General features: G+C 32.8%; 1 protein-coding gene across 1 annotated transcript; it reads right to left on the bottom strand.

The window, feature by feature from the left end:
• Positions 1-293: 293 nt before the first annotated feature.
• On the bottom strand, positions 294-10,086 carry LOC147063975 (uncharacterized). The gene is made up of 6 exons (XM_085959126.1): positions 10,076-10,086; positions 8,770-9,077; positions 5,688-5,836; positions 5,539-5,600; positions 1,786-1,939; positions 294-353 (listed from the first exon to the last, which is right to left on the bottom strand). Exons 1-6 carry the CDS (start codon positions 10,084-10,086, stop codon positions 294-296), a joined length of 744 nt encoding a protein of 247 aa, XP_085815252.1.
• Between the last annotated feature and the right edge of the window lie 5,303 nt (positions 10,087-15,389).

Genomic DNA, 15,389 nt, shown 5'->3' on the forward strand with positions numbered 1-15,389 from the left:
TTTCCCCGAGTGTCAACACATGAAAAATACATTGTGTTTTGGACAATTAAAAAAATGTGTTCTCAATAATATAGTTATTTCTAACAGGTACATCATAATAATAAATGTAATCATGGTTACGTTATAATCTTCACATTGATTTCAGGTGGTCATGTATGTACCGATATCTAGTTGGCTAGTTGTCATTGTTTATAATATGCTAACGGTTATATTAAAGAGGTATTATGTATTATATTTATGACTATATTGTGATTAATTAAACTTGGTATTCATTTAACTGGGATACACTATTTTTACGGTTCTTCCAGGAATGAGTTAAGTAGTGTGAAATATGACATCGCAGTACTTAAAATCTGCAAAAAAAAGAATAATTACTTTTTGATTTGGCATTAATGTTAGCAAAAATAGTTATGAATATAGTGGAACGATTTAATCACGACGACGCGCAGATGCGATATCTTCTATCTTCTCGTGTAGGTACATGAATTATTCAGAGCTAATGCGATTGTTATTACGGTTGATATTCTCAGCTGAATTTAAATCGAGCCTATTGCAACGACCGTGTCTCATTTTGAGCCAATATTATCGAACATTATGCTAACGAGACTTGTTTATAGTAAAATGATAAAATTATTTCAATAAGATACTTTACTGAAAACCAAAAAAATACTGGTTTTGAGAGTTTGCTTCTAAATATTGAATAATTACGGGTGGTTCATAAACATATATTATATTTTAAATATTTTTATATCTTAGTAATATTCAACGGTTTATATTGTTTATAAGGTTGTTTTGTTTTTTGATGAACTATGAAATTTAATCGCTGATAATAATATAATAATATTAATACTTTGGACGCACCTGGCGCGTAATGACCAGGCGACCGATCGATGTAATTAACGTGCATTTTAAAGATGGTAATTAAAAAATCATTATATATAGTCAGCAGCGAATGATAATATTGTAATCTGACCGCAATATTTTCTTCTTCGCGGAATTATTTTGTAATGGCAGTAAGGGGCATGTCTGCTTAAAAGGCATGAATTTGTTTCGTTCTTTTATCAAAAACTATATACCTAGTAAAATTTCAAAAATAATACTAACAAACTCTATGCTTACACTGGAAAAGAAATAATTAAAATCAATAATTGTCCCGGTACGAAAGTGGTACCAACGTTTAGTTTAGATTTGGTAGACCGAAAATGATTATAATTATGAGACAGAACGATTTCCTAAATTCATAACCTCGTTCGTTTATTTGCATCGAAGAATTTAACGGATCGTTTCGCGACTAGAAGACAGTTTCAATTATTAATATTTTCGTCACTCTATCATAATCATTTAATACAAAATGATGGAGTGTGAAACTCATTGACTTTTCATTCTTAAACAGCTACGGAGAAAAATTATTTTCTAAATTTATATAATATTAAGTACTCAGGTTTAACTAAATTAATACTTGACGACTTGTCGTACTAATTCCACAGTATTTAAAATAGTAAACAGTGTAAAAACATAATTTTCTTAATGGATAATTTTGAACAATTAGAGAAAACGTTCCTAATATTTTTTTATGCCTTGCACCCGTAAGAAAGAAGCCAGAAGCAAATTGATATATTGGTCCACTGAAAGAAGCGGGATAAAGATTATCCTTGTGACAAACGGAGTTCTGCGTGGAAAAATTGTCCCATCTTAAGTAGGGTATCGTGTGTTTTTTTGGTAATATCCAGTAAATAGTATAATATAATACTGTAAATATCGAACAATTCGACAGGTTCAACTTACTGAAGTAAACGCTGGTAGTGATAGGTTGGTAAAACCTAAAGCAGTAAGGGTGCTTGGCCTTTGGGATTGTCTCATAAGCATCATGGCTGATTTCTTATACTTGTTGGAAAATTTGTACCAGTTCGTTCCATAGACGCTTTCACCAACTTCCGTGCTCTGGAAAAATAGTTAAATAAAATTCAAAGAAATTCTCTGTTTAGAAATGAACCTAGCTTTCCAGAAAACATTACCAAGTATAATTGTGTTAAGATCTTAGACAATAGATACAGGTTAAGATAGTATTTTACTTATGTGAAATAAGTACCTGTTAGTCCTACTACATGTTGTGTTTTATTTTATTTAATGCAGGTTTGAATCCTGATGTATGTGGTATTTTTTTATAAAGATTTTTTCTAATGGATGTATATTTCTCAGATGTGTTTTAAAAGTTGTATAATATACATTATTATAGACAGTTATATAATACTTACATATAATATTTTTATAGATTTTATAGTAAGTATGTTTTATTATAGAAGGTGCAAGTCGGTTATGGGGAAGCCAGCGGCAAACAAATTTTGAAAATAGCCGATATACTGGATTATTTGTTAGGTTGGGTTAGCTTAAGTTAGGTTAGGTTAGGTTTTATGTCTTGAATTCACGAGTTTTGCCCAAAATCGGCGATGACAATTTGCGCGGTTCCCGCCTGGCTTCCCCATAACCGACTTGTACCAAATAGAAACACTTCCGGTTTTAGTATTTATTCAGAGTTAAAAAAAAAACTTCAAACGGTACACGAAAACAGATAAGATGACTCGCTCGACCAAATAACCAGATGAACTTGCCAAAGGATTTGTTCAGTTCAGGTAGGTATCACATTTGACAACTAGAAACCAAACTTATCACTAGAAATGAATCTCAATAGTGTAAGGTGCTTAGTTTCAAAATAGAGGATCTGAATGATCAAAAAGATCAAAGCTAATTAGACTAGGCTGACTGTGAGAAGTGTGAGTGATAAAAATTACCTTAGAGTATAGAGTTAAATCCGTCTACATAGCGCTTGCGGCGTATAGTCAATGGGGCGTGCTATCTATGGGTCTATAGAGAGTTTTATTAAGTATAAATATTATTTGTCCTTACGATGATTTGATTTCCACAAAAGTTAAATTGTTAGTAGTTTTAATTTTTTTTAATGATCATACCTTATTAATTATCGCTTGGCTGTACCAGCAATACTGGAATAACTGACAAGTAGCAGCGCCAATATATGTTAAATAGGTCATTTTATTTTCAGCATCTTCCTGCAAACAGATTAACCCTTCATATATTAATCTACCAAAGTTATTTATGGATCTACTCTACGCCGTAGACATTGCTACGATGGCTGCCAATATAACCAAGACAGCGAATTTTGACAATAACAGCAATGTATGACATGGGTGACAAGTCGATTCACTGATTCATACATAATTTGCATAATGTTGTAATGTCGCAAGAGGACAAGAGTTGGAAAAAAATACGAGTTATTAAAGTAGTCGACGGTCGGTAAGGGTCATTCTATTTATCTACCATTCATTCCGCCTTGTGCCGACATTAAGACCCGTTTCAGGCGGGACACCGGTGTCGCGCTCGATATAATATAGAAGGCCTTTGTATTCGAATAAAGGGGCCTTTGTATTATGTTTATGAACGCCCCAGAGCTAATGAGTCAACGCGTGTCCGGTACACTTTTCCGTCGGCCGCTACATTCTCAAGCCGCCGATACACTTGTTTTTATTACCGCAGCCAGTTTTATGTTCTAAGTTATAACGCGAAATTATGCGTTGACTCATTAACTCTGGGGCGTTCATAAACATAATACAAAGGCCCCTTTATTCGAATTCAAAGGCCTCCTATATTATATCGAGCGCGACACTGGTGTCCCGTCTGAATCGGGCCTAAGCATATTCCGTTGCACAAAAATATTGTTTACAGTAAGTTTTAGGTTTGGGAGTATCTCAACAGAAACAGATCATGAATATACCAACTCAATAGTACTACAAATTCTTTATTACGACAACTGCCTTGTGAATCGATGACTATCGAAAAACTGTAAGCCAAGGCTAGCTGAAGGCTGAATCATCCTGAGTTATAATTTATAATAAAATATGAAAATCGATACTTAAAATTAAATTACAGTAATTTGCGGTATCTATAAATATTATACCGCAGAATTTTGTGAGTTGCCGGGCGTTATCGCAAGTAAATAATATACTTGCGATCCAGTGGCGCACTCAGGATTTTATATTGGGGGGGGGGGGGGGGGGCAAGGAGAATATAAATTAGTCCCATAGGCTCTTTTAATACATCTACTTTAATAATGGAGCTGTCGTATATGTCGGAGTATCGACACATAATAATCAGAAAATATATTGCACAATTATATAATTTAAAATGTTCATGGTCATGAAGTATAATTGCGCCGCGGGCGACTTTTTTACTATTAAAACTAATTTATTTATGATGTGTGTTTATTTCACTTATCTGGTCAACCCGACACGCCGAGCCCGGGCCCCCAGGCTAGAGCACTGTCAGCCCTCCCCCAGTCATGACCTACACTACTCTGGAATTCGGGTGGACACCGAGAATTTTTTGACAGTTCCATTAGGGATTGGGTTTCTAAAAAAACCTGACATTGGTGTTTCGAAATTTTTGTGTTAGAAATTAAAATCTAAGATTTTTTTCTACAAAGGGTGCTTGAGAATAATTAGAAATCATTTTTTTTGCCGTGTTTTTATTTGTCTAAGCCCAAGGTATAGTTTATTGCCTTTCAATTTCAATGTTTAAAATCATTGTGATAATTTTCATGTTTGGGGGGTGCCAGGGCCCCTTGCCCCCCCTGGGTGCGCCACTGTTGCGATGTGCATGTATATGTACCTACTTTCAGTTATAACGCTTGGACGAAGACTAATAATTAACAGTACTGTAAATAAAATTGAATACAAATTATCTAGTGTAAACAAGAATTATATTATTATGTATTACAGTTTGGCAACTTACCGTTTTATATTTGAAAAATACAAGGCATATTAAAATTGAGCTGATCAGCAATTGAAAGAATAGAACAACCCCGAAAACTTCATTTAGGCTATCGACGTAGCTGTAAAAAAATAACATTGATCTTATAAAAATAATATCGTCAGGTAAAAAAGGGAGATTATAATATTATTCTACCGTAAGTGAAGCAAATGGATCTCCACATGAAGATTGTTTTACTAGACATTTTTTCAGACAGCTGCTCTACTAGTTAGCTCAACGTAGGTGCAACATAATACACGAATATTAATAAGTTATAATATATTATGTCGTTTTAATATTATATTATGGGTGCATTAAGTCTAGGGTTATTTATGCTCAAATTATAGTGACAGTCTCACAGATCTGACTCTATTTCTATGCACGACGATCGGCGATTACTTAACTGTAACCGATTATTGACTAAGTCACGCGTAAAAAATATGAATTACTATTTCGGCCACAACTCCAAGAAAGATTGACATTTCACTTTCAGTGGAATTGGAGCAGACGATCGGCATGAGGGTCTATCAGGGTAATTTGAGCTTTGAAACTTAAAAAAAAAAAAAAACATTACCTGATATCGATTTATTATTGGAAGAAAAGTACTGATGCGGAAAAATCTACATAAAAGTGTCAGTCAAAAAAGTGAACGGTAGGTAAAACTATACGTTTTTGGAGCTGTCAAAATAAACAATTTAAGGTTTCATGATTAATTACCTCATTAATCTCTCGTAGTGACTGATGCACTGCACCAAGATATTGACACACATTTTGTCCATCTCTTCATCAACACATTCGTCGTCATCAACCAATGTTTTCACTTTGATTTTGTTCAAAAGTCCTTCGTATTTCTCCAACGGACCAACTTTGTCTGAGCTCAGCAAACGGCGTTGGCGGAGTTCTATGCATGCGGCTGCGTACTCCTCGATGTTGTCAAGAGCATGGATGATCAGGTCGAATTGGCGAGCGGTGAGGACGAGATGGTAGGTTAGGAATGTATCGGCACCGGTATAGCCTTAAATTTACACATATATTTTGTGAGAGGGATTAAGGAAACGTTGTATTAAAAAACGGTTGCACTCCGCGGATTCCATTTTAATGTTTAGTTGAATATTATCTCTTAATAAACTAAAGATATATTATGTAATTCTTAGGTACATTGGTATTTTTGCTGATAAAGTTCAGATACTATATTAAAATATGATTCATTTAGAAGATTATAGGTGTCAGAGCTTTAAATGGACCGGAGTGCACCGGAACGCCTTTCCGGTTAATACAATCCCTAAAATTATCGCACCGTCTAGTGGAAATATTAATTTGACCATTATTTGAGCTCGATGTGCCATATAATAAAGAAATCTAACAGACTTATTTTTAAAATACAGATATACCTAATTAGATAATAATATCGAGCGCGTCGGTTCGTAAAATTTTCCATTTCGAGCGCTGATACGTGTTTCATAAATAATCAGTATTTGATTGTGATTTAAAAACACTCAATTGGCTGCTTGACCAGGACATTATCTAAAGTAGATTCTAAAGTATTTTATTTCTTTATTTTGTAGGTACTTAAAATCTAGATTACCTCATTTCCTAAAAGAGTACATTCGGGAAGACGCCATTTAAGATATTTCATACCTCTAATTTGAATATAATTACGGTTATATTGTTTTAAGAATTTCGGGTTTCTATTATGAATGGACACAGTGTAAGCACAGGGCATGGCATAGATCAGAATTAAAGTAAAAAAATAATCAGTACTTGACTCATTTTAGGGAAAAAAATATCTAGTGTTTTTCGTAGAGAAATGTTTATTTTATAATTAGGTAATTGTGCCGCAGAGGTGGACACGAGCTTTTATATTTTTTTTTTACGAAAACAGTTTTATTCTATGTAGACAATTATAATAAATACCTTTTTCTGTCGGCGAGTCGGCTTTTCAATCCAATAATCGTTAAAGCCGCGTTGACATGGTCCAAGTACGATCCAAGTACACATGGACCGAGTGCATTCCAAGTGACAGCTTTATACTAATTATTCCTATCCAAGCTACTCGGACCGCGTCCTACTCATCCAAGTTAGCTTGGATAGGAGTAATTTGTATGAAGCTGTCCTATACGAGTGGGCTTGGATGGCACTCAGTCCAAGTGTATTTGGACCGTGTCAACGCGGCTTAATTGAAAATTTGACATTTTCATACATTTTGATACATCATTATAACAAACTAAGATTATATGAGGTAATATTAAGTTGGGATAGGTTAGATTAGGTTTGGTTTGGTCTAAAAAGAAAGTTGTAAAATCTCATGTCCTCCTCTGGGGCACATTTACCTATAATTATATTGGTTACCTGGAAACGTGATAAATGCACACCATAGTTGTGAGGCGTATGTTATTTGATATCCAGGATACGTCGTCTGATCAACGGGCATTTGAGCTCTGAATGCTAAAATTAAACAAGTTATGAGCAATGACACTAATTATCGTTACCAACACCTACGCGGGTTAATTTACCACTGAAATGTGCAAAAAATACAAGTTTTTTGGAGCTGAAGGAGCTTCCAATGGAGTGGAATGGAGAATTTTCCTGGGGACAGTCGAGACGCACACTTTGATGACGTTGTATATGCTATAAATTTCATACAATATACAGTTCCATCTGTCGTCAAACAAGATATTAACGATAAGTTGTAGTATCCTTTTTTTGCACGGCTTTTTTTACACGGTTTCGAAATAACACGGTTTAAAAAAAGTACGGATTATTTTTTACACTGATTTTTCTGCTTTAACACGGTTTAAAAAAACTAAAAGAATAAAAATACGTATGTATGTACATATTTTATCAAAAAATTGCGTTGTAATGGACCGCACGCTACTGGTGCATACATATGTTGTCACCGGATGCCGCCTAGACATAGATACGTACATACATGGCGCTACTAGTCAATCACTTTGGGTTCGATACGAGAGACGTGTCGCGTGCTTCGGCGTCAGCGTCATTAAATATTTCCAGCGATGAGTGATTTTTCGCTAGCAAAACGGGCACGTTTATTGCCAAGTACCGACACTGAATGAATATATTTCTCTATGCTAAATTTAATTTAAATCAAAAACTATGTATTTTTATGTATACATATTTGCATGTATAAATAATAAATAAATTTGATTTATTTTTGAGTTCAAGAATTTCGTATTTTGAGTGGATTTTAAGTAATGGAACCTATCTACCATTTTTGTATGGGTACCTTATCTTTTTTTACACGGTTTTGTTTTGCACGGCAATCTTTGGAACGTATCACATGTGCAAAAAGAGGATCGGGTGTAGTTCCAAATAGCGTGCGCTGTGGCACATTCTATTTGACAGTGAATGCAGCAAAATGTTGCAAAAAGGAAATAAATGAATATGTATTTAAAAAATAAAATTCTTAATTTTTTTATTAAATATTCAACAAAGTATATTAAATCTGTATATCGACCGTGATAACATTAGTAAGTTTTGTCCAAATTAATAGACTTCGGCGCAAAAGTGTAATACGATGTAGGAAAACGAGCTCAATTTTTTGTCAAAATTCTAGAATTATAATAAAAGCACTATTTTCGTGTACGCTTCTTTTTCTAATAATAAAAAATGCAATTTTTTCTGGCATTTAATAACATTAAAAAGATTGGATTTCTCGATCAAAAATTATAGGTATTGTTATTTTTCTATAATAGGTGTCGAATTTTGTAATATCAGGCAAGTTTTCAACAATTAAAAAATGTGGACAAAAATATCTCCTCAATGATGATGGGTGGGAAATAATACATTGTGGATAATACATTCGGATCAGTAATTATTATTACTTACGTGTATGCATTATGCCCTTTTCAGACATAGTTTTCCCTGTAATTATTGTTTTCAGGCCTGGAGGAATGCAATAACCCAATAGTGTCAACACAACAAAAGCACCGTTCATGTAAAAGACAACCTTGCATTCCTTTAGTTTTTTATCTAACGACTCTCCGAGATATTTCCTGATTTTCAAGAATGAATTGACGCCTTTGTCATCTTCGCTTATCTCTATATTTTCGTCCAGGTCCATGTCGATGGCCATTTTATATAGAGGCATGTTCATCGCGAACTCATTGCGGAGGATTGTTGTTATTGTCATGGTGTAGTTCTTGTGTTCCACGTACAGCATGAGAAGTTTTACTGAGGAAAGTACTCCAGTTATAGCTGTGGATGCTGCTGTTGTTATATCTGCTAAGTTTGGCCACCTGTAAGAGAGAAATAATGATCGTGATGATATTATGATTCGTAGAGACCGACAACTTTAAAGTGAGGCTCCGCTACATAGTTGCCACTGAGCTTCACGTTAAACTTGTCGGTCTCTAATTCGTAAGAATTCAGGCAATAATTGTTATGTTTAACATAATCATTTTTGGAGTACTACCTACATCTACTTTTTATCATCTTATCTGGGACATCTGTTAATTATTATTGAAATGATTTCTTTTTCGAGTGCAAGTTTTTTAAAGTACCTACTTCATATTTTTGAAATCATACGAGTACTATAAAGTTTTCGATCAAATAAACGAAAAAGTTGGCACATAGAGACGTATTACCTCTTGGCAGACTTGCTCCATTTCTTCATTCAAATTCGTGTCTGTGTGTATATTACAACGTTTTTATTAGCTCATATTCTTGTTTGTCCGGTGGTAGTTTATCCAGTACAAATCTTGAAATCGATTTTTAACTAACTTCCCGACTAGCTAGACATTTTAAACTTTTAGAATATATCAGAACACAAAGCCAATGCAACCTTTTAATACTTTTAGCTATCTTTAAGCAGAATAGAATTCATTTTCAGTTAATTCTGTTTTGTATGAAAAGTTAGTTCGGAAGAAATCCGTAATCCAAACAACTATTATTGGTTGCTAAGGGGGTGGTCCTAAGAACTAAATTATTAACATATACGTGCGTTACTATGGAAATCAAAATGACATTTCAGTATTCTATATTATTTGTTTGCTTGTTTGTTTGTTTGTTTATTTGTTTGTTTGTATGTTTGTTTGTTGCAAAATAGAAAAAAATGATTGGTTGACAATTGTCCTAAATTATTAAAACATAGAATTGTCAAGTTTATAGATTCAACAGAAAATTAAAAAAACGTGGTATATAAAAAGTTCTTTTTATCTTGTAATTATTTGTTTTTGTTTTTTATTTTTGTCATAAAAAGTAAACTATTTGCTACGACCATGATTGGAATCTTTACCTGTAAACCATCTCGGCAAACTCTGAGCCAGTAACAAACGCATACTCGAAAATGTTTATCCATCCCAGTATGGTGAACAAAACCTTTTTAATTCCAGTGGTATATAACAGAGTTGGTGGCCACAGTCCGGAGATTTGAAGAGTTTTTCGTAATGGGAGCAGAGCCTTTTCCATTTTACCTTTAAATTCGGCCTCCATAATTATTCGATGTCGCAGAGCTAGAATCAATAATTAAACATTATTTATATGTATCTACTTATTTTATTCATTAACTACGTATTATTTTCCATAAAAGGATGTTACACAATATTATTAATATAATACATAATAAGAGAGAGTACGAATATTCTTTATTATGATGGCAGTTTCACAATTTTGTTTTAGACATTTTATTGGTACCTAGTGATAGAACAGTTTTTTTATTCATCGTTTCAAATTCACAATATTTGAGGAAGTAATATTCTTTATATTGAAGATTTATATGCGCCTGTCAATTACGTCGAGTCGAGCCTCCGTGCACCTCCAGGCACCATTAGCGAAGGGTGCAAGACTAGTAAATGCGCTCCCTAAAGACATAGACATTTTCAATGATGTACTTTGCATTTTGTTTTTGAAACATTATTTTATTGTACAAAACTGTTTATGTTTATTTTATTTGTATTATTATTATTGTCTTCTCTCCTGTGAGAGTAATATTTGTTATAATGTAAACCTCATGTTGTGAAAGTCCTGAATTTTAATCTGTTATGTCTACAATAATTAAAAAACCTCAGATAAATACGTATTATTAACGTAAACATACTAGAATTATATTATGTTTTGAAAGAAACATATTTTTTTCATATAATATACTGTTTTTTTTTGAATATTTAAGTGTCTCTAAACATTTTTTGTGATTCATTCCTGTAGCCTTATCCTCTTAGGTGCCTAATCTAAAACATCGATTTTGAGATGGGTTAACTTACGTTTTTGCCCAACTACAAACGACCCAGTTGTGATATTATCGCAAACATTTTTTTTTAATTGTCGTGGGAAGAAATATTTACTATCCCTATATGCACAAATATATATATTTTATAACCATCAATTCAATCATTCTTGGTTAGTAATACATGCAATTTTAGATGTAATATAGCAAAATGTAAAAATAAGATTAGACATTAATAAGTGTTGTTTTTTTTCTTTGGACCCAATATATTTTAAGGTTTACCTATATCTAGCCTTGTCAGTGCGTTATTGTGGTGTGTAATGGTTACTAGTGATATACATGTATGTACGACATAAACATGAGAGTAAATACAATTTAATTGGAATTACATTAAGTTTAGTAAAATGTAATATGAGAAAATAATAATATTATAATTAAATTTTAGCATAGCATAGTCAGCTGACGAGGTATTTTATTCTAGACGATTTTAATGATAATTGAATTATGAATTTGAAACTCTGTTATACCAAACTATTCAAAAAAATATTATTATGAAAAAATTGAATGAAACGTATTTTTATTTTCTACAAAAATTAATCTTCTTAAATTGGTGAATAACATGTAAAAATTTCTACTATTATGTCAAGAGAACTTCTTGGCCACCGCAGAGTGAAGGTTTGTATTAACAGATTTTGTTTTTATGAGAAATGGATGTCAGCCATTTAAAGAACCTATTAGGTACTTTCTCACTTAAAACACAAATTGAAAAACAATAATATGTGTCCTTGTCAGACCCAGGACTTGAACCTGGGACCCACGACACAATAGGCTGACGCTTAAGCCGCGCGGCCATCGTGAGAACTGACTAAACTATATCTCGTTGATAAAAAAAGTAATAATATCTATACTTTCAACAAACTGAATTGTATGTATTTTTTAGTTCCTCAGTAGCATTACACCCTCCCGTAAAAAAACCCACACAGTAGACGGCTAAGATTGATACTGGAAAAGAAAGGTAAACTGTACACATTATTTGTAATACCTACCTACTTTTGAAAGCTAGAAAGTTTATTGATCAATGTATTTTATTTTAATAATTACCAGCTTCTAGTATGTGTTGAACCTAAGAGATGATATTTGACATTGTGAATCATTGTAAAATATCACAAATATTTGGACGATTATTATTGGGTATGTAAGCTATCGAAAAGTTTGAAGTACATAGTATATGTTATTAGCTTATAATATTATTATTTAAACTGTAGACAGCGCCGGCGCGAGGTTATTTGGTGCCCTAGGTAACGTTTATTCGTGCGCACCCTTTTTAACAAATTGTCTCATTTTTTTCGAAATAATAATAAAAAACATTAAGGGATCATTAGACATAGATAATAGACACTTATTAATGGGGAGAGGCATGCCAGCAGAGAACCTAGCGGAAAGATTTGAAGCTTGCAATTTGAGATTTTTTTTTGATAATTTGCAATTTCAACTGTAGGTATTAATTAATAAATATGTATCTGAAAACATTAAAAAGATTTTTTTTTAAATTCAAAAGTAAACTTGCAATTGTAAAAAAATAATAATAAAATGTGAATTCGTTGCAGGGTCAGATCTTATTATTACATTTTATTTTATCATATTTATAATTAAAATTTAGTTTATTAAGTTTTCAATTTTTCGTCGTGTAGACTTTTGACTAATTCATCGTTTTAATATTTTTTATGTTTATTTTAAAAAAACATCGATTTTTATAAAAATATAAATGTATGAAGGTAAATTGAAATCCTTTTTATTTATATCAAATTTTATTTTAGGTATGGTCCCAATATTGAAGCTCGATTGTGGCTTTCGTATATGGTCTCTTTTTTATCTTGGATTAGCCTAGACCGCCTACCTGGGAATGTCGTAGTTTTAACAAAAACGGTCGATAGAAAATAAATTTTTTGAATAGCGATCGGAATGTATTCCGAATATCGTGGCAAGAGGTTGCGTTCCAGGTCCATAACCACCTTGTAAACGTTTTTAGGTAATTAGGCTAAACAATACACAGCTGTGTGACAAAACCCCGGGATTTGTATCGTTTTTACTTTTTGTATACCTGAAGCTGGCCATGGAACGCCACCAGATTCCGAATCCGATCACTACTTATGATACACAATTACAACGAACAGATAAAAACATCAAAATAAAATAAAACGTATTATTTAAAATGATTAAAATATGGAAAATAATTTTAGTTCTCCATTTATGCGCCCCCTTATGGTTTGCGCCCTAGGCGGTTGCCTACTTCGCGTATATGGACGCGCCGGCCCTGATTGTAGATAACTACTTCAGAAGAAGTAAACACTTTAAAAGAATAACTAATGTGGAAACGGTCGACGCAATATTTACTCAAATTACAGTTGAAAAAAACAAAACTTCAGGGCGTAAAAAAACTGATAAAATAATGGCGTGTATTTTTTAAGTAATTAGTGTTAATAGACAATTTTGAAAAGTTTTTGTCAAAAAAAGTGTCAGAATTTTCACTCATTCGTAAGTATTTATTTCGAAGCGTCGGAATAATGACGCCGGTTTCAATGTGGAGGGTAAAATAATGTTTGAGCAAGTAATAAAATTATATTAAAAAATCGGTTGTAAAACTAAATAATCATTATTTAAATTATGTGTGTCAGTAGATAAAACATATTATATCCATTATTATTCTGATAATTTGGCAACAACTTTATATGGGACGAATATTGTTTGCTAGTGCATCAGTTCTTAAATAATTTATAAATTGATACGGTGATCATGCATCCCTCATTTTAGAGGACAGTTTTTATTTTAGAGCGCTGACATTTATATTTTTCGTAAGCATAGATTTTATATTACGTTGATACATACTTAAAAATGTACATATTACGTTGTAAATAACGTTCGATAGTTCGGTTGTGTAACAACAGTGAGATGAAATCCAAAGGAGATACAACAGGAGCGATATTTATTATATTTTTTTGGGAACAGTTTAATCGTTTTCGTCTAATCCCGAGATTGGTAAAAATGTTAATTCCAATAGTGATTATTCTGTATTTAAAAAATATATTCATATAAGTTTTAGATGTCTCATATCTATGGATATGGAGAGGGTATAAAGTATATTATACATTCTCATATTATAGGGGTGAATTTAATTGAGTCGGTTTAATCACTAAATTTTCGGATATATAGTGGACCAGTGACTAATAATAGTCGCTCTAGGATTAGTTTGGTGAAGCTCCATTTTTGACGAAATTAACTTTTTAATGCAGTTCATTTTCTTGTGTAAAAACGCATCGAAAACATTAAAAAAATATTATATTTTTCATTAGAAACAGAGATATTTCTTCAAAAAATGTCCAAGAAACCATGGTACAAAATAATCAGTCGGCATTGGTTTGTCCAATGTGCTGACCAATCGGCGTCGAGGATTATTATACGGTTGCCACCCCCTCTACTGCATGATTGGGCAACGGATCGCTTTATCCTTTTTTTAATATTAGTGTTGTCTAGCTTTACGGACTACGTCTGTAATATGAAAGATCTTCCAGCATTGAAATATAAGGTAATGAACTTTATTTTTCCTCTCCTGCCCATTTCACATATTGTCGCTTTGGACAAACTAATCCTAAAGCGAAGTAATGTATTGTGCGCGCAAGATCCTCGCAGTTAGTGACGCTGGCGGCAAATAACTGAAACAAACTGACAGCTTTCAAATAATTTCGTTTTGTAAACAGACAGTAAGTAATAGAGTTTCTGATAACGATATTTCAAATCAATTATTTATGCAAACACCAACCTAAAAGAAATGAATAATTAGGAAGTAGGTACATAGGTGTTCGATGTATTTTGAAATGTGACATATCGAGCACAATTAGCGTTTTGCCATTTCTGGAATGAATATTCTGTTTTGAAATACTTTAACTGCACAATTAAAATGCTGAGATACTCGTAGTACCCAACCGTTGAATGTTATAATTTATATTAATTATTATTTATTTAGAGTTATTCAATTTGTATTGTGCGGTTTTTATACTTTTACCATCGTACCATTTATCTATGCATAGCTTTCGTTATTAGTTAAATTTACATAACGTCCACATTCTGTGCATCGTACTATTACTTAGAGCAGTGGTTCCCAAAGTTGACTGGGCTCCGACCCATCTAACAAAAATTTCCAATCTTGGGACCCACCTCTTAGCTGTCTTAGAGAAAAGAGGACATAAATATTGGTAATGCTCAGATTCCCTAGTGGCGAGTCGTGGAACTACTTAATGCTGTCTTATGTTCTAATTGAAATAAAAAAATATTTTGTTATAAGTGTTACCAATATGAATGAAAGACTGTTAAAATAAGAAACAACTTAAAT

This window comes from Rhyacophila brunnea, unplaced genomic scaffold, assembly GCF_057557595.1.
Source record: "Rhyacophila brunnea isolate RB1 unplaced genomic scaffold, BYU_Rbru_1.0 scaffold_8, whole genome shotgun sequence".
NCBI classification, from domain to species: Eukaryota; Metazoa; Arthropoda; class Insecta; order Trichoptera; family Rhyacophilidae; genus Rhyacophila; species Rhyacophila brunnea.